Source organism: Maniola jurtina, chromosome 14 (assembly GCF_905333055.1).
Source record: "Maniola jurtina chromosome 14, ilManJurt1.1, whole genome shotgun sequence".
Taxonomy (NCBI): domain Eukaryota; kingdom Metazoa; phylum Arthropoda; class Insecta; order Lepidoptera; family Nymphalidae; genus Maniola; species Maniola jurtina.
Genome location: NC_060042.1, coordinates 7,233,844 through 7,258,007, shown reverse-complemented (window position 1 = coordinate 7,258,007; position 24,164 = coordinate 7,233,844). Strand labels below are relative to the sequence as shown.

At 36.7% G+C, this 24,164-nt stretch overlaps 1 protein-coding gene across 1 annotated transcript in view; it reads right to left on the bottom strand.

Moving 5' to 3' along the window:
* Nucleotides 1–24,164, bottom strand: part of LOC123872156 — a 170,328-nt gene that overhangs the window by 125,315 nt on the left and 20,849 nt on the right. Inside the window, exon 2 of the mRNA XM_045916315.1 lies at nucleotides 7,540–8,226. Within this exon, the coding sequence (XP_045772271.1) occupies nucleotides 7,540–8,159 (620 nt within the window). The 5' untranslated portion in view covers nucleotides 8,160–8,226. The remainder of the gene's footprint in view (nucleotides 1–7,539; nucleotides 8,227–24,164) is intronic.

Here is a 24,164-nt window from a genome sequence, read left to right as displayed (position 1 = left end):
ATTTTATTAAATCATATCAGAAAACTTTGTTTCATATATTCTATACTAATCTATTATCTACTAAATTTTAAAAAGAGAAGATTTGTTTGTTTGTTTGTAATCGATAAACTCTGAAACTACTAAACGTACTACTAACTACTTAGTAACCTACTTTATCCAGAAGTAGCATAGGCTATATAATTATTGTGTATTTATAGGCATACCATTTAGTTTTTATTAGTAAAATATGAAATTCGAATAGGAAATGTCCATACGAACGCTCTGCTCTTGCATTTAAATACTTTTGACGAATAACAAAAAAGCAATGTTCAAAATTCACCACAAAAAAGCGGTATCAAATTGTTACGCAGGACGTGTTCGTGTGGCAAACATTCAGACAACATTCGCAAATTGGATTGCCAATGCCTCGAGGATCGACGAGTCATAATTGGCTTGGAATTACGAGCATTCTTGCGCTCCAGTTTATAACACCATGGGAAACAAACTTAATTATGACACTAATACATTTAGATTATTCAAACAAAAAGATGTATCAAATGAAAACTCAATAATGTATCCGCATACATTACCATTATTGCATAGATAATTATGAATCGAGAACCTCTTTCACTTTTGAAATCGATTAGTTTTTAATCATACCCCTTCAAAATATAGACCAATCAAGGGCGAGACAATTTTATACCAACAAATCCTGTTCCACAAGAGGTCTAAGTTTCTAAAAGATTTTTACCATTAAGTATATTAAAAATTATCTTTTCAGGTGATCACATTGGTTATAGTTAAATATTATCATTATTGCTATCACTTAAATAAGAACTGTTTTAGAATATAGACGAAAACTTACAAAAATATTACCATGCTATTTTAAAGCGACGTGTATGTTGATCTATAGCATCCGTACCTCATAATACTACATAATATAAGTAGTAGTAACTCTACATAGTACCTATAAGTAGAGACGTAAATAACGATAGACTTCAAAGCCGAGTTTATTTTGATATCAATAAATCAAATTTTACACAAAAAATTAAAAAAATGATTATTAAAATTAATGACATTCACATCAATCCACTTCGGATACAAGTTTAGTTTCCGATATAGAAGATTTTCTGGTGGCTTTGGCGCTAGTCCCGGCCATTAGGATGTTGGCAAGGAGCCAGGCGGGCGAGGTGCGAGTATATTTGTACGTTTAACATTCAAGGAAGTGTGGAGTCTTGGAATAGAAGCACATGGAATGACGAACAGGTTCAAATAAATAAACTGGAGTTTTGCGCACCAAAAAGACTGAATCGAATTTAATGGGCTATTCGGATGGTAACTTTGTAAGAACGTTACAGATATATTATGTAGAGTAGATAATGAGATGACTGTACGCTACATCCGGTTTGCATAATCATGTAACTATGTACATTGAAAACTTTCTTGTCAAAGATATTTACGAACAACTTTGCAGAAGTCCAATAGTTAAACTAATTTATAATTTGTGTACATGTTACATATAAAATTACTTTGCATGTCATACTCTCCTCTATGACATTCACCATAGCGTTTGGAGACATTACTATAGTTCTCAGATTTATATGATAAGGTTTACCAAACTACGATTTACGAGTCTGTTGTAAAATTTTGTCCTCAATCGAAGATCGAGAATCAGATCTTCACCGTAAAATGTAACTAAAGTATCAGAATCAATAAAAATAACTAAGTATAGGAATCGATTTATTCGCCTAAACTCCTTTTTGAAATGTGTTGAGGTGTGAAGCATCCAATAAGATGTACCTAACATCAACCTTAAAATTGCTTTGCCACCCTTAGGTTGAACATCGTTTGCACATCAAAAAGTCTATTTTCGCTTACAAGATCTAGTATGTACATTGATGAAAGTTTCATACTTTAGACTTTCTCAGTCTGTGCGTGCAATTTTGATTTACTGGAAGTTGTCAAAAATGGTAAAGCAATTTTATGGTCGACTATACAGTTTCTTCACACTAGACGGGGAGATGTACCGACACGTAAAGTTTCGCAAAACAGTGATATTGACCGACAAAGCGGTTCGAGGGCACTGTTCACCCGTCTTGCGCCACGTACGAGTTCGCTTTGTTGCAATCTTCGTTTATTATGTTCTAGACACTTGAGATTGTACCAATTGCTTCAAGTAGGTAGGTACATTTTGAGATTTCCGTCGACGAAATCGAATCTAAATGCTTCAAACACTTTTGCGTGGCTTCACCTGAGAACATTCAACATTTTGATGTAAATATTCAAAATCACGATAATTGTGTGCCGAGTGCCTTAAAAGTTAAATCCCAAATTGAGAAGAAGATTTATTTTTGCAGATCTTCTATTTTATTCTTAGTACAAAATACTTAGTATAACCTGTGCATGATGGGTGCGTGTATAGTAAAAGTTGACATCCAACGTATTACGTGCAGCGTGTGGCACACATGCGAGTGTTCCGTGTCACAAGAGCAACCCACACGGACGTCATTAGTGGGACATGAAACAAGCACAGTGCGTACTTGTTTAACAATCGAATCCTATAATATTGGAGAATAAGGCTGCCTTTCCACCAGGGATGCATAGCGAGAGATGTGAGCCTATAATGTTAACTCTGAAGACAGGTTGGTCTTCAGAGTTAACATTCAGGGGCTAATTCTGGAAACTCAGTAAAAAGCGAGTCGCGGTCTTTGAAAAACTTGGTTTGATGAATATTATAAAATACATCCATGTTAGCATTTTCTTCTAACTCCTTCAAGTACCTCTCTGAGAATGTAAGTAGGTACGAGTATAAGTGAGCAAGCTAATAGGTAAGTTTCCTTCATTAGTTAATAAGCAAACCTTGGAGTGCTATTTGCTTAATCTACATTCTAAATGATCTACATAAAAACGCACGCTTTTCACCATAACTTATAATGAATAAACGAAATTGCCAGACAAATATTTTAATTATTTGCTTACTTAATATACAAATTACGAAAATTTAATAAAGTAGTTCAAAAGGTTTTAAATTAGGAAGGTCTTTTATCATAAACGTGATGAAAATTTTAATAAGAATTCGCAAAAAAAAAACATTCATCGTCTAGAAATATAAGGCCTTTGCATAATAATTATTATTGACATCTGTTGCCCGGTAAAAAGGTCACGCCGCTTTCACCGGCTAACAGCCACAAGAAAATTAATAAAGACAAATTGAGACCTAGCATTTTTGTTGAAAATTATTGTTTTTTTAACCCCCGACCCAAAAAGAGGGGTGTTATAAGTTTGACGTGTGTATCTGTGTATCTGTCTGTGGCATCGTAGCTCCTAAACTAATGAACCGATTTTAATTTAGTTTTTTTTGTTTGAAAGGTGGCTTGATCGAGTGTTCTTAGATATAATCCAAGAAAATCGGTTCAGCCGTTTGAAAGTTATCAGCTCTTTTCTAGTTATTACTGTAACCTTCACTTGTCGGGTCTGTTATAATTTTTTAATTTACACTTGTTTTAAAATGAAACAACTGTAATCACTTCGAATCGCTCCACTAAAAACTTGGAAGTTATAAATCCATGGATAAAAGTGAGCAGGTTAACAAGGAATATAGTGTCGAAAATAAACTGTGCTTAAAATCCAATGTGTGTTGGAGTTTCTATAATAAAAAGGTCGCGCTACTTTCCACATCTGTCGCGACTCGCGATACTCGGTACAGTCGAGAGTAAAAACTTGTACAAGCGTTCGGTGTCGCACTGTTCTCACGCACCGATTGAGATCACGTTTTGAGATGCCAATTCAATATTGCCTGATGCCGAGCCAAAATAAAAATTGAAAAATTTTCTTCTATCAACTTTAGTTTCGACTGATCCCGTTCTACTATAAGGCAGTCTTTCTCTGTGCTCTAAACCATAAACATAATATCAAAATAAACAGTCCCATCTGTAAAAATATTTTGTAACATTTTTACGGCCTTCCTACATAATTCTATGGCAGCCAGCCTCGAAAACAAGATGTTTCGGGTTCGATTTCGCTTGAAATTAACTAAATAGAGCTGTGATGTAGAGTATCTACTTACTCATATTATATAATATACTGTATTGATATATTCGGAATTTAATCAGGATTTATATAACTTTAAATAAGTACGTCTTTGTGCATGCACTCTCTTTAAAAATAAATTAAATACAACATAGGATTGCCGACTTCAAAAACTTGTTTTAGTGCAATGCAATAATCGAATTCGGAAGTTAGCTTTTATGCTCAGATACTCGCAGTTTAAAAACGAGATCAAAATGTATTTATTAAATGTTAAAAGAGCCGCTTTTCACCATGTGGTCTAAAACCAGTCCCGACCACAACCGCTTGCTGCATTATCACTACGAAACCGGTTTAATCACAAACACTATTAAAGTATAGGCACATTCTCTTTTTATTTGTCGATCTAACTATCAACATTGCTTGTAGTTAGGCTCTAACATGAAGCTGTGTTCAGTTATCTAACTCATAATCCCATTAACTTGTCAAATGTTTTTATACGGGAAATCTGAATCTCTGGACTTTAACTTTTGAAATATGAGTTTTCAACGTAACCAATTCGAAATTCAATTCTAGGTATAGGTACTTAGTGAAAGACATAAAATCACATAAAAGTTATTGTAATATTTTTTTTATGTTTTAATTGAGAAATATGGGTACTATATTATTTTATGTCCTACTAGCTGATACCCGCGACTTCGTTCGCGTGGATGTAGGTTTTTTAAAATTCCCGTGGGGACTCTTTGATTTTCCGGGATAAAAAGTAGCCTATGTGCTAATCCAGGGTATAATCTATCTCCATTCTAAATTTCAGCCCAATCCGTCCAGTAGTTTTTGCGTGAAGGAGTAACAAACATACACACACACACACATACAAACTTTCTCCTTTATAATATTAGTGTGATCACTTTTACGACACTATTAGGTTGAGATATCTCGACATACCTAAGACAATTAGAGCAAATCCGAATTTGGAAGCCGCTTTTTTATGCGTAATAAGTAAGTATGTACTCGTATATCATTACACAATAGATAAATCTTGCGTTACTAAAATGTAAATTTTAATGTTTGACGTCTTATAATATGGATGCGGAGAATGACCTTGTTGCTTAAATATATATTACAATAGTAAAGCGAGGTCGACTTACAACTATTACGACTGGTAATAGCGTGTAACTGGCTTAGGACGAAATTCATCTAAGAACAAAAACTTGTCCGTGATTGAGGAAAAAATGTCGAGTTGTATTTTATGAAATGAAATTGCACAGAATGGATACTGTTTTGAAGTAAATTGCCTAACCGTGACAAACTATTAGGTAATCTTATGAACTATACAACCTAGCTTTTATGGTTTACCTTAAAAAGGTTTTACTTTTTTGGGTTTATGGTTTTGAGACAATTATTTTGGAATTCAAGACAGTTCTTATTTTATTAGCAACTAGCTGATACCCGCGACTTCGTTCGCGTGGATGTAGGTTTTTTGGAATTCCCTCGGGAAATCTTTGATTTTCCGGGATAAAAAGTAGCCTATGTGCTAATCCAGGGTATAATCTATCTCCATTCTAAATTTCAGCCCAATCCGTCCAGTAGTTTTTGCGTGAAGGAGTAACAAACATACACACACACACACACACACACACACACACACACACACACACACATACAAACTTTCGCCTTTATAATATTAGTGTGATAGAGGTATCATGCCAGCATCCTAAAAAAAATAGCCTAACTCCTTCAGCGCTTTCGTAGCAGCAACAACAGCGTTCTGGGTGCACGAGATAAAAGAAGGCTTGCCCTATACTCAAAATATTGGGTGTCTGTGGCTATCGGGTGCCTAGAGTTGCCATGTTAGGCTGATTTATTCACTTAAACTTGGATTATTAACAATACCATTATAATTATAAGGAAAACTTGTTACTAAGGTAAGGTGATTATGTACTTATTTTAATAAGGACTTTATCTGAAATAAAAGTTTATTTATCTATTATCTTTTATTATTTTTACACCAAAACAGCCGACATAATCGCATCACATAAATACCCACCGTAATACGGACATACGGTTTAAAGGGATTACAGCGTATCGTAATTTGCATAAATTTCATAAATTACGTTGGGCCAACATTTGGACACATTTTGCATGGAAAGAGCTGCCAAATACTTATTTGGCAGCTTTCATAGCCAAGGTCGGCGTGGATTTTGCTCCCGTTTTCACTGTGACTTTCTGTTTGCAAGTGGAATTCATAATGTGAACAAGTTCGTCGGTAAAACATTTTGTCCACGAATAATATGACGCTGTACTGTAACACTTTATACATAATTTATATGGCGTTATGAAATTACAACTCGTAAATTATATTGTCATCGTCCGTTTATTGTAACAATTCGTAATGAATGCAACACGAAACAAGAAGCATGTGATAAGATAAACGTTAAAAACAAAAGACATCAACGAGCCACGCCACGGAATAGCGTGCAAAAGTTGGCGCCTTGTACCGAAAAATGCTTATTGTCCCGAGATGGTTTAGTTGTTTTTTCAATTAATTAATAAATTAATAAGATAAGCTGATGCCCGCAACTTGGTCCGTATGGATTTATATTTTTAAGAATCCTGTAGGAACTCTTCCATTTTCCAGTATAAAAAGAAGCCTGTATCTCTCTCTAGGTTTTTAACTATGCCCCATAGACCTATAATACTCCTATACCAATACAAAAAATCACGTCGATCCGTTGCTCCGTTCGTTGCGGCGTTATGGAAACACAAACACACAAACCAACATACTAACAAACAAACACCCATTTGCATATTTGTAATGTCGGTAGGTAGGTACCTACTTGGTAAATTTAGATATCAAGATAATAGAGTTACGGACTGTTTTACACCGTCCATATTATATTAAAACACTTTTTTCTTTGCGGTAAGTAGTTACCGGCAAAGATACGAAGAGTTGAAAACATGTTAATAGTAAATAAGGTTTTGTAAGAAGCTACTTGTATTTGTACAAAATATTGGTCCTTCGAGCCGGATCTGATTAGTAGGTAGCGTTATTATTAGGGAGACCGCTTTACAGCATAATTATGCACTATTGTCGTATTCACATTGGTAAAACGCTCCGACACTTTTGACGCACTACCTTTTTATGTAAAGACCGTACCAGTACCAATACATGCATCGATTGCCTTTCTCCGAATCCACATGTGTTAACATGACCGACAAAACAAACCAAACAAGCGTTTCTATTTAATGCCAATCGCTCCATAAATGGCGAAACGTTTATGTCCTATTGTTATTCTCTATCTAAAACGGCTTTGTTTTTGTGTAGGCGCTCAAGTGAAACAGAAGTGAACGATTTTGAGACTCAAAGTGAGCAGGTACCTTCATAATATTACGGGCTTTCTCGACTGACATACATATTTACTTTTCTCAAACGATTTTTTTGAACGTTTGTAGTAGTTACGAACGGTAGAAGCATGGGGTAGAAGACACATAAATAATAACAAGATAAACTAACAACAGCAATTTTGGTCTCACCTGAGAGGAATAGGTTGGAAAGGGAACCGATGCGCTGGTGGATGCGGGGAGACGATGGGCGCCGGCGGCGGCACGGCCACGGGCACCGGCACGGGCACGGGCACGGGCACGGGCGGCGGCAGCGTGCTGTACGGCGGCGGCGGCACGCTCTCCAGCAGGCCGGGCGGCCGCGGCGCGCGCACCCGCCGCGCTCGCCGCCGCCGCGCCGGCTCCTCCGTCTGGCACTCGGCACTCGCTACACTCCTCTCTCTCTCCGTCTGCACCGCACTGTTCACGATGGGACCGGGCGCATCTTGCACCTGCACTATGTTCACATTGCACACATTGGAGCGACTCGGCTCGCCCGGGACTCGCACCGAGACCGAGTCCGACTTGCGCAGCGGAGCGGGCGCCGGCACGGGCAACCGCATCTCGTGGCGGGGAGTGATCGCGCGGTACGACGCGCACGCATGACGACCGCCGCTCGGCGACTGGCGCGCGCGCGCCTCGTCCCCCGCGGACACGAGGTACACGGCGAGGGCTCCATCGGTGCACGAGCGCGCGAGGGGCGGCGAGCGGCAGTCGTAGGGCTGCCACAGCAGGCAGGAGAGCGCCTCGGCCGCGGAGCGTGGCGCGCTCATCTCGCCACCGCGCTCCGCTGCCGCGCCGCCGCCGCCGCCCGCCACCCGCCACCGCCACCGCTTCTACCTGCACCACAAATGCTTCCCTTCAAATACTTGCAATTTGCAACGACAAATACATTACAGAATCTAAACTATGAAGAAACTTCTGAAAGCAAGAAAAATCTGGAGAAAATTGAAAACTGAAAAAAGAGTTAAGGGGTAGGAATTTTCAGTTCTCATTTTTGACAATTTTGTTTAGAACTGTGCAGCACACTGTGCACACTATGTTAATGAAAACCTAGCTAGTAGAGACGATGACGAGAGTGAAGACAGAGTGGTAAAGACAAGAGTCGCGAGTGGTACAAAAAAATGACAATGTTATTTGACAAAAAATGAAAATTAAAGCAATTTTCTCTACTAAGTACTAACATTGTCGTTCTTGAAACATTAGTAACTACTCGTAAGTTATATCAAGTAAAACCTAGGTTTTTATTCTAAGAGTAAAACACTTTTTAAGTACACTTTCGGTGGAAAGTAATGATTTCTATCATCCAAACAAACGCCAAAACCATCATTTATTAAATTCTAAAGTAATTAGGAACGTTCTGAACAGTACAGAGCGGAAGTAGGTAAGTTATTATTTGTATGCAGTTAGTTAAGACTTTGAAGGCAGATTACTTTCGTAACATAATCACCAGTAGGTACACTACAACTTTGAATACATCAACGTCCGGTGTTTTACAAAGTTTCACCGTAAGTGCTGACTGCTGATGCTATAATAATAATCATTGCAAATATCATTTTTACTACAGTGCTCCGAGTGTGCCTTTTATAACGGTTCAATAAACCTTCCCTCCGCAATTTCCACCATAAATATAAGTGTAGATACTCGTATATAACTCAGTAGATTACATAAAAGTTGAAGTTTTCTGTCGCTTGGTATATTTTAATGTTGTAATACATTTATATTCATGAACTCAGAATTTTCTGCACTTTCATTTCCCACTCGATACAATAGCAAAAAAAAAATTTTTGGAGACCGCCACGTTTTTTATGTAACCTCCAATTCAATCAATTTTTTTTCGTATAAAATATTTCCTATCGGACCTTTTTTTTTCTCTCTCTCGTCTGGCTTTACAAAGATTAGCCAATGTCAAGCTTGTAGTTATTTGTAACAAGTTAGTCAAACTATACAAGTATGGACTCCGTCAGTTTTAACAAAAAAAACACTCCAAAAAGGCCGAGCACGCCCACCAGCTAAAACCAACACAGACGAAGTCCCACTCGGACCATTACAACAAATCAATTGACATCTCATTCACCAAAATCGGCCTAGTAGTTAAACTTTGACACATTGTGCTTCCGAATAGTCAAGTAAATCTGCCACGCACTGGTTCGGAATGCCCTTCCTACTGAGATATGTCTTGTAATTTACAAATATTACATTTTGTTCGTTTGTTATAAACTCTTTTTGCACATAAAAAAACACTTGCAATTACAAATAATACATTTTGTTCGTTTGTTATAAACTCTTTTTGTACATCAAGAATAGAATGTAAAATGTACATAGGCTAACTCAATACCTAGAAGCTGGAGCTATTCTTTTTGAGTTAACCTTTGGTAATGGACGATGAATGTTATAACTCAAAATTAAAAAAACCCCCGACACAAAAACCTCTATAAGAAAACTAGAATAGAGCTGATAACTTTCAAACGGCTGAACCGATTTTCTTCGATTATAGCTAAGAACACTCTCGATCGAGGCAGCTATCAAACAAAAAAAAACTAAACTAAAATCGGTTCATTCGTTTAGGAGCTACGATGCCACAGACAGATACACAGATACACACGTCAAACTTTTAACACCTCTCTTTTTTTGGTCGGGGGTTAAAAAACAGTGCGTAGAGGAGTGAATGAAGTAGGTACATAATTGTACAGGTGTGATTATGGGATAGCGGGCATATTAGTTGTTTTAATCTCTTATGATCTTACTTATAAATGATCTCATCTCTTCTATAAAGCTCACAAGTACGTAGATTATTAGGTAACAATGCATATTATGATGACAGTATAATTAGATTTTACTTTTTGTTCATATCTTTCAGATTTCCAAACGTTTATATAAAAGCTTTGAACTTTTATAACCCGTGCAAAGAATAAAGCGGTCAACATAACAGCTCGTTAAACATATCGTTCCTTCTTAAATCTTACGTGTTACTTTCTGGTTTGATTCGGTCGAGTACTTTCTTTCATTACACAACTCGCGATATCCGCTCGACTTAATTCTCATACTGTTCCGGACTACGACTAATCTTTTTGTTCAGCACTTGTTTTGAAGATTACTTGCTTGCTTGCCGTTTTATTTGCATTACGAAGAAGACATTTATGATACCTCTTACTTTGTATAGTAGCTATGTTATGTAATTAATTACCTACATAATATATCTAGCGTATGTAATGATTTTTATTTCTTTTATAACCCTTTTTAAAACTCTTTTAGAAAACTGTGTGGACTTTGGAATCCATACTGACGAAGCCGCGATCTAATCCATACTTCCATACTAATATTAAAAATGCGTAAGTGTGTCTGTCTGTCTGCTACGTTTTCACGGCTCAACCGTTGAACCGATTTTAATGAAATTTAGTACAGACTTAGGATACATTCCTGGGAAGGACATAGGCTACTTTTTATCCCGGAAAAGCAAACAGTTCCCGCGGGATAGCATACTATTTTTGTCGTTCAATAACGCTGTAACAGTGTCGCGTCGATTGTATTGATGTCGTTTTTTGCATAGACATAGTCGAGGACTTAAGAAGTGATATAGGCTACATTTCTGTCCAAAAAAACAAACAGTTCCCGCTGGATAACATGCTTTAACACATGATAAAATAACTTAAGCTTTGCACCAAAAAATATTGTAACAAACCTCAATTATTAAAACCTTGAGTCATGCGAGCGAAGACACGGGTAATAGCTAGTTATCATTGAAAATAGCACTCACTGACTCACAAAATCTACACAGGTAAATTCATTACCTAACATCCACTAAGAAGGACGAAAACCTATCCTTATAATGGCGGTAAAACAGGGGTTGGGAGTTTATGCTACTGAAAACAGTAATATAGCGATTGCAAGTAGATATAGAAGTTATTATGCAAATCTTATAAAGAACAGAGATTTATCCTACGGAACTTAATATAAAGCGGGAAGGCGCTTATATTATAAGAATGTGCTTGAGCTTTAGTTGGCGCAGTAACTTTATGAAATTTTAATATTGGCCTCACTTTACTAAAGATTTTTAAAATCGTTGTAGGTATTCTTGTTATAACGTAACGATTTAAAAAACTCTTTTTTTGAATCGATATAGCATCGTCTTACATATTTGCAGCTTAGGTACATACATTACATACTTTTTTTTTACCTTACGTATACATTACATTAGTCTTACATTTATAAGCAAGAGTGATTTTTATTATAATAAAATTATCAGATGCAATAGGAATGTGTTGACTTCCAGATTATCTGCCAGTAGAGTCGCGGTCTCAAATTCTAAAATTTGGATAATAGTGGTTAGACACGCCAAGATAAAGAATTCCATGATAAAGAATCGATGATTATAACCAGACGCTATAAGGTAGACCTAGAGTCCTCAGTATTCCAAAATGTTTTGAATGCTTTGTATGTGATCAGTTTAATTTAATTTCCAAAATAAAACTCTTGCATCACATCACACAAGGCGAAGGTAAGTAGGTATGTGTGTGTATATGTTTGTTAATCTTTCGCGAAAGAACTAATGATGACTGCCTTTGACTGAAATTTGAAATGGAGATAGATTATAACCTAGATTAACACACAGGCTACTTTATATCCAGAAAAATCAAAGAGTTCCCACGGAATTTCAGGGAACTAAATCCACGCGGACGAAGCTGTGGGCATCAGCATCCAATAAAAGTTATTATTTTGAACAAGAATTTAAAGTCTCCTCTTGGTATTTTGTATGGGATCAGCTAACATAATTATTATAACTTTTAAAATCTACTTATTTCTGAAATAAGTTTTTTGCATGTTAGTAAAAGTGCAAAATTAATAAAAGTCATTATTTTGCATAATGATTGAATAAGTCTTCTATCACTGTCAGTTTTACTACGAGATAAGTAGGATGAGCCAAGCCTGTAGATGTTTTTCGCAATATATTTGAAGATGATTAGTAGCGCGTAGGACCAAAGCTGTTGGTGAAACGCGAGATACAAAATACACTTTCTCCAAGGCCGCGGCGCCGGCGTCTCCCACAAGTGAAGGGCTTCCATAACTTTTCATAATCATGGACCCGTCTTATTCTTTGCTCTCCGTTAATAACAAAAATATTAATTTTATTTTGAAAAATTAGTAAGATTCTTGTGATTATTCCTGAAAATTAAAACCTTTCAGGAGTCACTTCCTTGTGGTAACGTTAAAATTGTAAAATGGTAAAAACTGTCACAAAGCACGGACTGGTGTCTAGGTGTCTAGGTGACAAATGTCTAGTTTTAAAGAAATTACCATTGAAATCCTTAAACGCTACAAATCATACCAGTTTTCTTCGCTTTCCATCACAACCAGCGCAGCGGGATGATTCGCTAATTCAGTGATCAACACTAAACGATGGATCATAGTCAAGCACATTTGATATTGGTTTCATATTGTTGCTTCACTTAGGTACATAAAAAATGTAAAAATACTTTTTCGCAAAAATCTTCAAAAGAAGAATATCAAATATGTCTATCATTCAGTGTTGATCAGTAAATCAGCGAATCACCCCGCAGGACAGATTTTTCTAACCTACTCTATGAATGTGTCCATTGACTCATTTGAGAACAAAGGTTTCTTAAATTGAATAAAATGAATCTCATATTTTTATTGCCACTCTCTTTTTGTCTAAAATATTTAAAAGACTATGAATTGTCAAACAGAATATTATGGTCACCCCACAAGTGGTCGTGTTACAAACAACACGGATACTGTTATATCACGCATATTGCGGTAGGCTCCGCGGATATGTATAACTTTCATTCAAATCGATTTGTTTATCTGAATCGATGTCGTCTTGCGACTTTCACACTAACAAAGGTCGACCTGTCCCCTAAATAATTTTTATGCATATTTTTAATTGCATTGAAATAAAGATTTTAATCTGCATATTTGTTGACCTTTATGCCAAGATGCCATCGGAAGAAACTGTTTTCTTATAGATAGTTGTAAACAGGTTTCAGATTCAGCACGTTCTCACTTGTTCTCTGATGATGTAATGTATGATGTAATGATGTACCTGAAAGTGGTATGATAGGGTACATATAATTCATCATCACAAATATATCTATAAAACATCTGTTCTAAAGAACTTGTAAAAGATATTTGAATAAAGTCAAATCAAACTGCACTTTTTAAGCTTTTCCAGGTTCTGAAAATTTGACCCAAATTGGCTGGATGGTCCATGGCTTAATCATTGAAATACCACCAATCAAAGCGAAGCTCTTCACATGAATGTAAAGAATGTAATCATCCTAAGCTGTGATAATGAATGAAGTAGAGATTATTTCAAGTATCTAATAGGTAGATTTCTAATACAGAACCGCTTTTTCTGTGTAGTTACTTAATATCTCATACAGCAGCATTACCTACTCGAGCTACTCTAAGGTGTCCGCATAGACCACAATAAGTAAGAATCAATAAGATCCTTATTCTGTGAGCAGTATGGTATTCTTGCCAATAACAATAACGGCTTATGGGACTCAACTAAAATCCGAACTTTGAACTACTCATAGCTCCAGTTTTAGGTCTAATTTGAGGAGAACAAAAGTTATAGTTAAATATTTTGGCTAGAGGCTAATATCCTAATATTCGAAAAAAAACTTTAATAAGGAAATCAGCATACTAAATTGTTTACTCCATAGTTCATAACAGAGTCAATCGAACGTCACGCTTTCACCGAAGGTCGTGGGCTGTAACCGAGAGTTGAATATCCACAGCTGCCTTTAGAGTTTCTCTTCAGATATAATATTTAACCTATAGGCAAGTGTAAACAATTACATTGCATTCCTTATCAGCTGATGACAGGAGGGCTGGCTCATTTTGAGGGTTCCGTACCACAAAAGGAAGAACGGAACCCTTATAGGATCACTTTGATGTCTGTCTGTCTGTCTGTCTGTCTGTCTGTCTGTCTGTCCGTCCGTCCGTCCGCCCTACTCGCACTTGGCCGGTTTTTTGTGCAAAGGATCCAAAACGGAAATGCAGCCAGTATTCTTGGCACCATTCAGCGCGGGCATGATTTGTACAGTAATTAGATAACTAGATAAGGCTACCTTTAAGTTTTATTTAAATTAAAAAAAAGTACGTTTATTTCGTTTAATTCACGTATAACAAACACAACTTCGTAAATAAATTTATATAAAAACGTGATTAGGTATTCATATCGCGTGCAGTAATTACTAACTGCCAGTTTCTAATATTTTCATGCGACTCATTTTTGTCACGTAGGTAGATACTATTTACTTGTTTGTTTGTGCTCGTACTTGTCTTTATACTGAATCACTGTGATGATAGTAAACGAGAAAACCAAAATCATGAAGCAAACCGAGTTTCAGTAGGTACATTATTCGTAACATAATGAGTAATTAATCTTAATTTTTAACCGCGTAGTCATTAACAATTTTGCAGGCAGAAAATTCGTACAGCATTCGGAAATATTAAGATTTATAGCTCATTTCATGCATTTCGGATTTAAATATGAAATTGATTACAAAGTAAAAACAAACAAGACATGTGCAAATACCTAGTTTTGTATAGGTTTACGATTGACTGTAATCACATTCACACCAAATAGTAAGTGATGACTGATTCATGACAATATATTATAGCCAGCGGGAAAACGGAAAGTGGAAGGGCATTCCATATTCTAGCATGTCGTAATAGAAACAAGGATCTAGATTCTAGACTATAATGGGCTTCTTGTGTAAATATGTATGGATATAGAAGTATGACCTAACATAGTGAATATGCACAATGCCGCTCCCATAGAATCCCAAAATTTAATCCGTCTTAAAATCACGCGCGAAGATGGAATTTGCAGCTTAGATACTCGTAGTTGGTAATCAATTCCGCAAATTGCCCCTGGTCAGGCGGACGCAACAACATGCACCTCGTTTAGACGGCAAGGATATGCTAATACATGCATTGTATACTTTGATATGTATTAATTTAGCCAAAATGGAAATTTCCGATAATCGATTCTGTAATTAAACCTGGTCAGGTGGACGCGTCGACGCTACGTTGTTATCAAAATATGTAGGTACCTGACACCTAACATTACAATTTAACGTGACGAAATTCATAGATCGTTATATCTAAATGTATAAAAGGAAAACGTGACTGACTGACTGAATGATCTATCAACGCTGAACTAAAACCACGCACTGGATGTTCGATCGGGATCGGGTTGACGGTAGCTAGTTTGATTCTTATTTCTTTTTTAGCTACTAATACGATGTAGAGTAGGTACAGTACAGTAGACATTCCCTAATAAAGAATTTTTGAAAATTCAACCCCTGGTAAAAATTGGTAGACTTTTGGCTCGCTTCGTTACGTGTTTCACGTTTTTTAGAATTCCCAAGGGATTAATAGGGACAAAAGTTTGTATGAAAGTCCGTAATTTTTCAAGCTAGATATAGGTATGTATAAAAGTTAGCATTTGGGATTTCGACTGAAAATAAAAATATGTACCTAAGTACTTATTTCAGGATTTTAGGAAATTCCAAAAGGAGTGGAGGGGGAAACACAAAAGTACTTACCTATACAGGCAGGTAGAGGTATTATACAAGAAGTGAAAGAAAGTTACCTATTACCTGTTAATAGATGAATAGGACATTAAATAATCCCTAATTGCTGGTCAAACACTTTCCCTCAAAGATTTGAGAGATAAGAAAATTGGAGAGAAAAAGTAAAATAAACTCAATAAAATATTGGCAGTATTTTCATTCCATCCTATTGTTTGTGATCTATTTGATCCTTTGTGTAAAGCGCTAACGATCATGACTTGGGTGATACACGTACGTGTTATCCTTGAAATTAATCCTTACTAGATGTACGTGCGAAGATATTATAAACCACGGCTTATACAGACTATAATCGATTCCAATTTAGTCACAATGAGTGATGAATTATTCCAGAACCCATAGACGAGTGACGATAGGAACGTGTCTTATAGATAATCATGTGATTTGATTATGCTATGGTTAGCTATATTATTAACAAGAGCATAGATGATTATCCAGTAGATATTGGGCTCCCAAGTTGCTGGAATGGTGACCTCGGACCGGAAAGTACAGCGTTGGCAGATTCCTACTAGGTGAACAGACGACATCAAACAAGTTGCAAATAGCCACTGGACTCAGACCACGCAAGACCCTGGCTTGTGGAGGCCCCTACAAGTAACCTGTCTGGCAGTGGACGTCTATGGATTAACGATGAAGATTATATTATGATTAATCAAAATTTCAAAGATTCCTGTACCTACCGAATCTTATTTTAAAGACCTGATCATCCATACTAATATTATAAATGCGAAAGTGTGTCTGTCTGTCTGTCTGCTACCTTTTCACTTTTTCAGAGTTAGCTTATATCACGGGGATAGACATAGGCTACTTTTATCCCGGAAAATCAGAGTTCCCACGGGATCTTAATACCTACTTAATACCCATCCGCTTAACCGATGTGCATGCTTGGAACCGAGGCAGCTTGCGTCCCTGCAATTGACATAGGCAACTTTTTATCCCGGAAAATCAAATAGTTCCCATAGGATCTTTAAAAACCGAAATCCACGCGGACGAAGTCGCGGGCATCCTCTAGTACCTAATAAGTGGCGATAGCTCCGTGGTTAAGATGTCGGCCTTCTAGCCCGGGGGGTCCGGGGTTCGATCAAGGGATCATGCACCTCTAACTTTTCGGATTTATGTGAATTTTAAGTAAATAAGTATCACTTGCTTTAATGGTGAAGGAAAGCATCGTTAGGAACCTGAATTCGCACTTGGTCAGCGTGGTAGACTATGGCTAACCACTTCTCATTCTGGGAGGAGACTCGTACTTCGTAGTGAGCCGGCGCGGCGATAGGTTGATGATGCGGTTGAATGATGAATGATCATAGTTTAAGGTGTATGTAGGTGTTATACATCTCCGTAAAATAATTTCGTATTACAATTAGGTACCCACGTGGGAAGATGGAAACCACGGCTTATACGGATGGTAATCAATTCCAGAGTAATTGAATCTGGTCAGGCGGATGCATCATCCCGCAGCCGTTTAGACGGTAGGGAGGGACGTCTTAATGAAATAATGTTCGTCGTAATTTGATTGTAAGTCTACTGGACTGCCGTTGGCTTGACAATGGATATTGATCGATATTCATTGTTCTTTATGAAGCAGTGGTTGTCGACGGGAAATGAAGCTTAAACTGATATAAAAAAAAGAAAACGTTCTCCATTTGGTTCTTATATTATATTTCTTTTGGCCAATTTTTTTATGGTTGACTCTACCTAAGTACCTACTTACGCATTAAGTTTTGAACTTATGAAGTTTTTTTTTTGGTTGAATCTGTGATCTGTCTACCTTAGAGTAGTCAACTAATTAATTATTATTATTACTTCTGTAAGTTTCAGAGTCCTGCGTTCGGGGTTCATTCCTAGGATATAATATTATGTATGTAATACCCATGTATGTGACGCAGAGCAGCACAGACGAAAATGTCTGCGTCGCACGTGCCTGCACCGTAGCATAGATACGCAGCTCTCAGTATATTCACGCATTACAAAATCTGTTCCGCTCTGCACTCCTCTGAACCTACCTATGTCTCAGCATACAGTAAAAATGGAATGCAGAACGCTGAACTTTGAAATTAGACCGTTTCCCGTGCCGATTGTCCGAATGTATAAATGCAATTCATTAAAAGAAATAATCCTTCAATATATTCTCGCATCACGCTTGCAGCCACGTGCACTCTTTGATCCATTAATATTGATATTCAGTGACCGAAGTAGGTCGCGGTGCAAGTAATTTACATGTAGAGTTAAATAATATTCTTGTACCTACTACTACGTACTTCCTAGCGTGGATTCGTATGCTACTCTATATTTCCGAAATTCTACTTTTCTACTTGAGAGCCTACTTTGTTTATCTTTGTTTCAGGTAGGCATCCGACATGATTTTAATTGCAAGCTTTCTTAACAGAACAAGAAGTTTATAAAAATCTGTATTTGCCGCTTAAGTTATCTAAATCTGCTCGTTTGCTCGCTATAAAAAACCTATTCAAAAAAGTTGTGACAATTTTACATCACTAGATTATGGCTCCTACATTGCTCAATAACATGCGAGTATGGTAATGAGGAATACAATAGGAACAACAATGTCGAATTTATAAAAATAACAGGCGAATCCACTTTCACTTTTCAACTTCTGCTGCTAGTCATTTTTCATTTTTTATTCTATTGTACTATGAGCTCTTAGAGATATTTCGTACTTTCGTAACATTCTTCTAGTAGTCTTCATCCGTAATATAATTATTAGGTATTTATTTTTGGCGTATGGTCACTAAATTCTTAGTTTGTTTCAAAAACTAGCCAAAATAAAAATAAAATCCACAAAATTTTTGGTGAAAGCGAACCTTGTTTATTTCAATCAAACAAATAAAGTAGGTATTAGGTATGAATGCAGCATAATATTTTGGACCCACATTTGCCTTGCCTAAAGCCGGGCACCGAAATAATAAATGCGAAATTGAGCCTTGGACGGGTGGGGGTCACTTGGTCGGTTACATATGCAGGCTTGGGAAAACGTTGTACATGATTTATTCCAGGTTTATTCGTGAAAGTTCGGATTTACCCGGTGGAGTCAGGTGTTCCGATTTAAGGCGAAAACCCACAGAAAGAGTGACGATAAATGTGCGATAAGAGGCACAACTTTACATCTAACTTGACGTTTGTCAGCGTTTGCCATAAAGGCTTGAAATTGTAGTATATGGCCCACGGCACTTGAAGCATCATAAATATAATGCAACTTAGATTAAGCCCAGTAATTATTTATTAAAGCAAGCATTCAATCAACACCTTGTCTTATAATATTACACGAAGACCCTGGCCGTAGTATTATTTGGATTTCTGTGCTGCCAATGTACACAACGCACGAGACCAGCGATACGCGACTCAAGCTGTATGACTCTTACTCACCTAAGCTCTTTAAGTTTCTTTGTATGGAAGTTCTAGGAGCCACGTCACAGTTCACGACATTTAGGGAACTTGTAACATAACTTCAAGGCTTCGACGTCACACAAATGTTCATTTGGCGCAAGTAGCTCTAAAATAGCCCGATTTTTCTTTGATTTGAAATATTGACATATCATCGATTCAGGATCAAACCTGTGACCACGTGGACACATTGCAGTCCGGCGTCGCGTCGCCTCCGTCACACGTTGTGTGATATGAAGCCTTTATTGGAAATGGCCCTGCGGGCTGCGCGTGTTGCAGGGAGGCGATGGAGGCAGTGCACCTCACGTCATGTGACATTTTATAAACAAAAGCCCAATAAGTACACTTAGCTGAAAAGTATTTAATATTAGAGGATGCACGCGACTTCGTCCGAATTAGGTTTTCAAAGATCCCGTGGGAACTGTTTGATACGGGATGAAAAGTTACCTATGTCAATTACATGGACGCAAGCTACCTTGGTACCAAATTTCATACAAATCGGTCAAGCGGATGAGTCTTTAGGAATCCCGTGGGAACTCCTTGATTTTCCGAGACAAAAAGTAGCCTATGTCCGTCCCTGGGATATAAGCTAACTCTGTACCAAATTTCGTCAGAATCGGTTAAACTGTTGGGCCGTGTAAAGCTAGCAGACAGACAGACAGACACACTTTTGCATTTATAATATTAAGTATGGAATTATGGATTGTCCAACTATGTACATAGTACATGCTACACCGAAAATCCTGTATAATATAAATATTCATAAATAGCAGTCGTCATAAATCACACTCCGCCGACTTAATTGATAAAGCCATCTTAAAAGTTGCTGCTCTTTTCAGACGTATTGCTACACGGAAAACATGACAAGCATCCTCTTAACTTTACGTTGTAGGGTTGTAGTAGTTATACGAGATAAGTGTTTAATTAACAACGATTATTTTGTTATCAGCAATACATTGTTTTACAGCAGAAAAATACTGAGATACCTGTATCAAGTAAGTAAGTAATAGTTTCAAAATTGCTGCGGTCGCCCCCATACGTAATTTACAGAATTTGCAGCTCACCTGTCCATCCAAAACTCTAGGGTTCGATAAAAGTCAAGCCTCTGAAGTGGAGCCATCAACCGCAGGGAGGGCTGCATAAATAATTTAGTCGGGCAATCCGCCGCTTGTTTGCATGCGGATTATCATATTAAACGGATATCAGGGCCGACGACCGTCTGTCCGATACGAATGCAAACAATATCATGCAACATTTATAAGGGCAAACGTTGGTCACAATCGCTGAAAGGTAGCCGCTGAGGTAGTCGATATTTTAATGGGCTTTTGTCTCCCGCCGACGTCCTTTGCACTGAAACATTTTTTTAACAGCGATTTTTCCGGAAGCTTTTTAGGGTTGATAATTTTGCGTCGGATCAAATTACTGCATATGCCTTATGCCCAATTTACTACATGGCTATAAAAATACTAACGCGTATGTGTACAGAAGAAATTGAAATATTTTCTCCGATGCCGTGTGACTTCAACAATTGTTATAAACTTGATAGACACGACGGACAGACGGACGGACGGACTGACAGACAGACAGATAACAAAGTGATACTATAAGAGTTCCGTTTTTCCTTTCGAAGTACGGAACCCTAAAAAGTAACGAAATAGAAGTGGTAAAATCTGGAATGCTTACAGATCTAAAAAACAGAATATTATATCAGATCCACGAAAAAAATATTTAGATTGAGTCAACGATCTCTACGTGATAAGTTAGTAAATTGTAATGACGTGCATTCTATACAACAAGCTGCTTGAAACAATTTTAATAATTACCAAAAATTTAAACGGACCTTACAAGAATACTTAGTAGACAAGGCATACTACACCATTCAAGAATACGCCAATAGATATAAAGCATAATAATTGTTACGATTCTCTTCATTTTTCTTATTAGACATTACATTATTTATGTTCTCTCATTTATTTATTTATCACATTTTATCCTATTTTTAAACAATAAAATAACGAAAACAACAGAAAAAATAACAGAAACAACAAAAAATAAAATAACATCAACAACAAAATCAATAAATAACAGAAACAAAAGAGAAATAAAATAATATTATTTTATTTTTATTATATTTCATTGTAATTGTATTCTATTTGACTTTAAATGTGTAAAATATTGCATGCCGTAAGGCTTGGCTGTACTTATTATAAGCTTAGATTAAGACCAATGTATATACCCAAATTTGCAATAAATTGATTGATTGATTGATTGAAAATTATCTAGAGCCAGTTATTGAAGCCATAGTAGAAATGCCCCTATTTCTAGGTGCCTAGTTCTAGTAGATATACCTATTAGGTATGTAGGAATAGACAAGTTCATTAAGGAACCACGAAAATTCGCTTTTTATGGAAATATTCCCAATTCCATACATCGTGTTTTCCATTCAGCATTTTCAAAACAATTGCAGCTGAACACTGTTCTTTGTTAATTGTATTCCGGTTTCATTTCCATTTCCAAAGCAGACAGCAATGCGCAAAGGTCATTATGGATTTCCACAAGTAATTTTGGGTTTTACAACTGCGCTAAGTGCCGCTGACAAGAATAACGAAATTGTTTTGCATTTAAAATTTATTATCTTTTATATTGTTCAGCTTGAAAAGTTTGGTTTACGGTTTGGTTTGGCATGCCAGATTGAAACAGTCTCTATCCTCTGTCTTACACGGAGGCAGACAAAACATTAACATTACCTAAAGCAAGCTAATGCAATATTAACCTGAGATCTTCGCGTTCACTTTAGATGTTTAGGTATCTAATATGATTAGTGAGGTACCTTCTAGGTACTCATACCTACCAACTCGATTTTGATATCCAGGATTTAACAAAGGAACAACCCTGTCAAGTTTGAATCGGACTCGCACACGAAGGGTTCCGCACCTCGAGAACACGCTTTCAATTTTTTTTTTTTTGATGAAACCACCTTTTCAAGGTTTTTGGCTTTTACCATACCACGGTGTACGGAACCCTAAAAATGACAGAAAACTGCAATTTGACTGAAACTTGTAAAACAACTAGGATAAAGTAAATCACAGTTTTAGGTATACATCTGTTTTTAATTCGTTAAATAATTAACAAGGTTGATATAAGTATTCCAGTCACGTGCGGGTCGAACTTGGGGTTGTGTTTTGTATAAATCTCAAGCATCTAGAACATTGTGATCAGAAGCGAAACGTACTGAGTCTATATTGCCAGGACAATAAAGAACTTTATTTACCTCAAGTATTAGCTTAAAGATTTCTTTGGATATTCTTGAAAATCTTGTAAATTAAGTGCCTCGACTCGAGCACGACTAAGTGCTGGGAAAACAAATTTGCCGTAATAAATTTAACAGGCGCGTTTCATCAATCGTGTACCTACTGAGTGAGCTTTAGATCCACAGAAAATAAAATTTTAACCTACTTGACGATATTTCTAGTTTCTATAACTTGTCTATGGGTAAGTAACAAACTAAAAGCAAGCCCTTCTCGCTAGAGAAAATTATGACAGCGTGAAATCTTTTTTGCGGTGATAGTCTTGGCCTTCTATTCGGAAGGTCGGGGGTTCGCTCCCGGGCACGCACTTCTCTAACTTTTCCGGATCTTAGATATCACTTGATTTAACGGTGACAGAAAAATCGAAAGGAAACTAGCATGCCTAACAATCTGCCAACCTGGACTGGGCCAGTGCATCGTGGCAAACTAAACCCATCTCATCCTTGGAGGAGACTCGTGCTCAGTAGTGGACCGACGATTGGTTGATCATTATGACGACGAAAAAGATTTTTAAAAGATTTCATAATTTAAAAGACCTTTTTTTGTAAAAAATATAATTAATATTTACCATAATTAAATACAGATACTTCAACGTCGTACGAACTAGATTTGTTCGTAACACTAAGAAAGCAGTTCAGATTGAATTCAACCGAATCACTGTCCAGTTCGCTTCGCTCCAGAAGAATTTTTGTACCTGACGAGACTTACAATTTGTATTGGCGTATACGGAGCAAACTTTTATAGACTTTCTTTGAATAAAATATAATCGAACATAAATCATTTATTATTCTTACCGCATTCGATTTTCAGTTTTATAACCAGAAGTTTTATAATCTTACTATGTTTATATGACTGCTGATAAAAACCTATCTAGGTAAGTACTTATCTAATGTTTTCAAAGTTCATGTACTTAAAGCATAATGTACCTACCTATGTGAGTTTCTTCATTCTACCATAACTTCTGATTATCTGAAAAGATTTGGATGTATGCGATATCAGTTAGAATCTTTACATCATCCCGAGGGACACGTACAATTCCTTTTTTTGAAAAAATTCGATAGTGTCGGTAGTCGTGTTTTTTAACTACATAATTAACACTATTATTAGGCTATATTATTTCAGTTTTTAAGTTTGTTTTAAATAGGTAGGTGTGGTAATTTGATCTTAGCTTATACAGTCAAAAACAAAGAAAAAAGGCATTAGTACATTAAGTATATAAAATGATGAAGAATAGATACAAGATGAAAAACACTTAATCAACTTTAGTTGGCAAGACATATATTTGTGACCATTAGTGAACGGTATAAATTCACTTAATTTATTTTAGTGTACCCGGAGACAAAAAGTTTCCCTCGTTAAGTCAACGACAAGTGTTGTAAATCACGAACTCGCATCTACTGAGATAACTATCCGGGTTACAGAAGGGTGCACCAAATTACGGGGCACC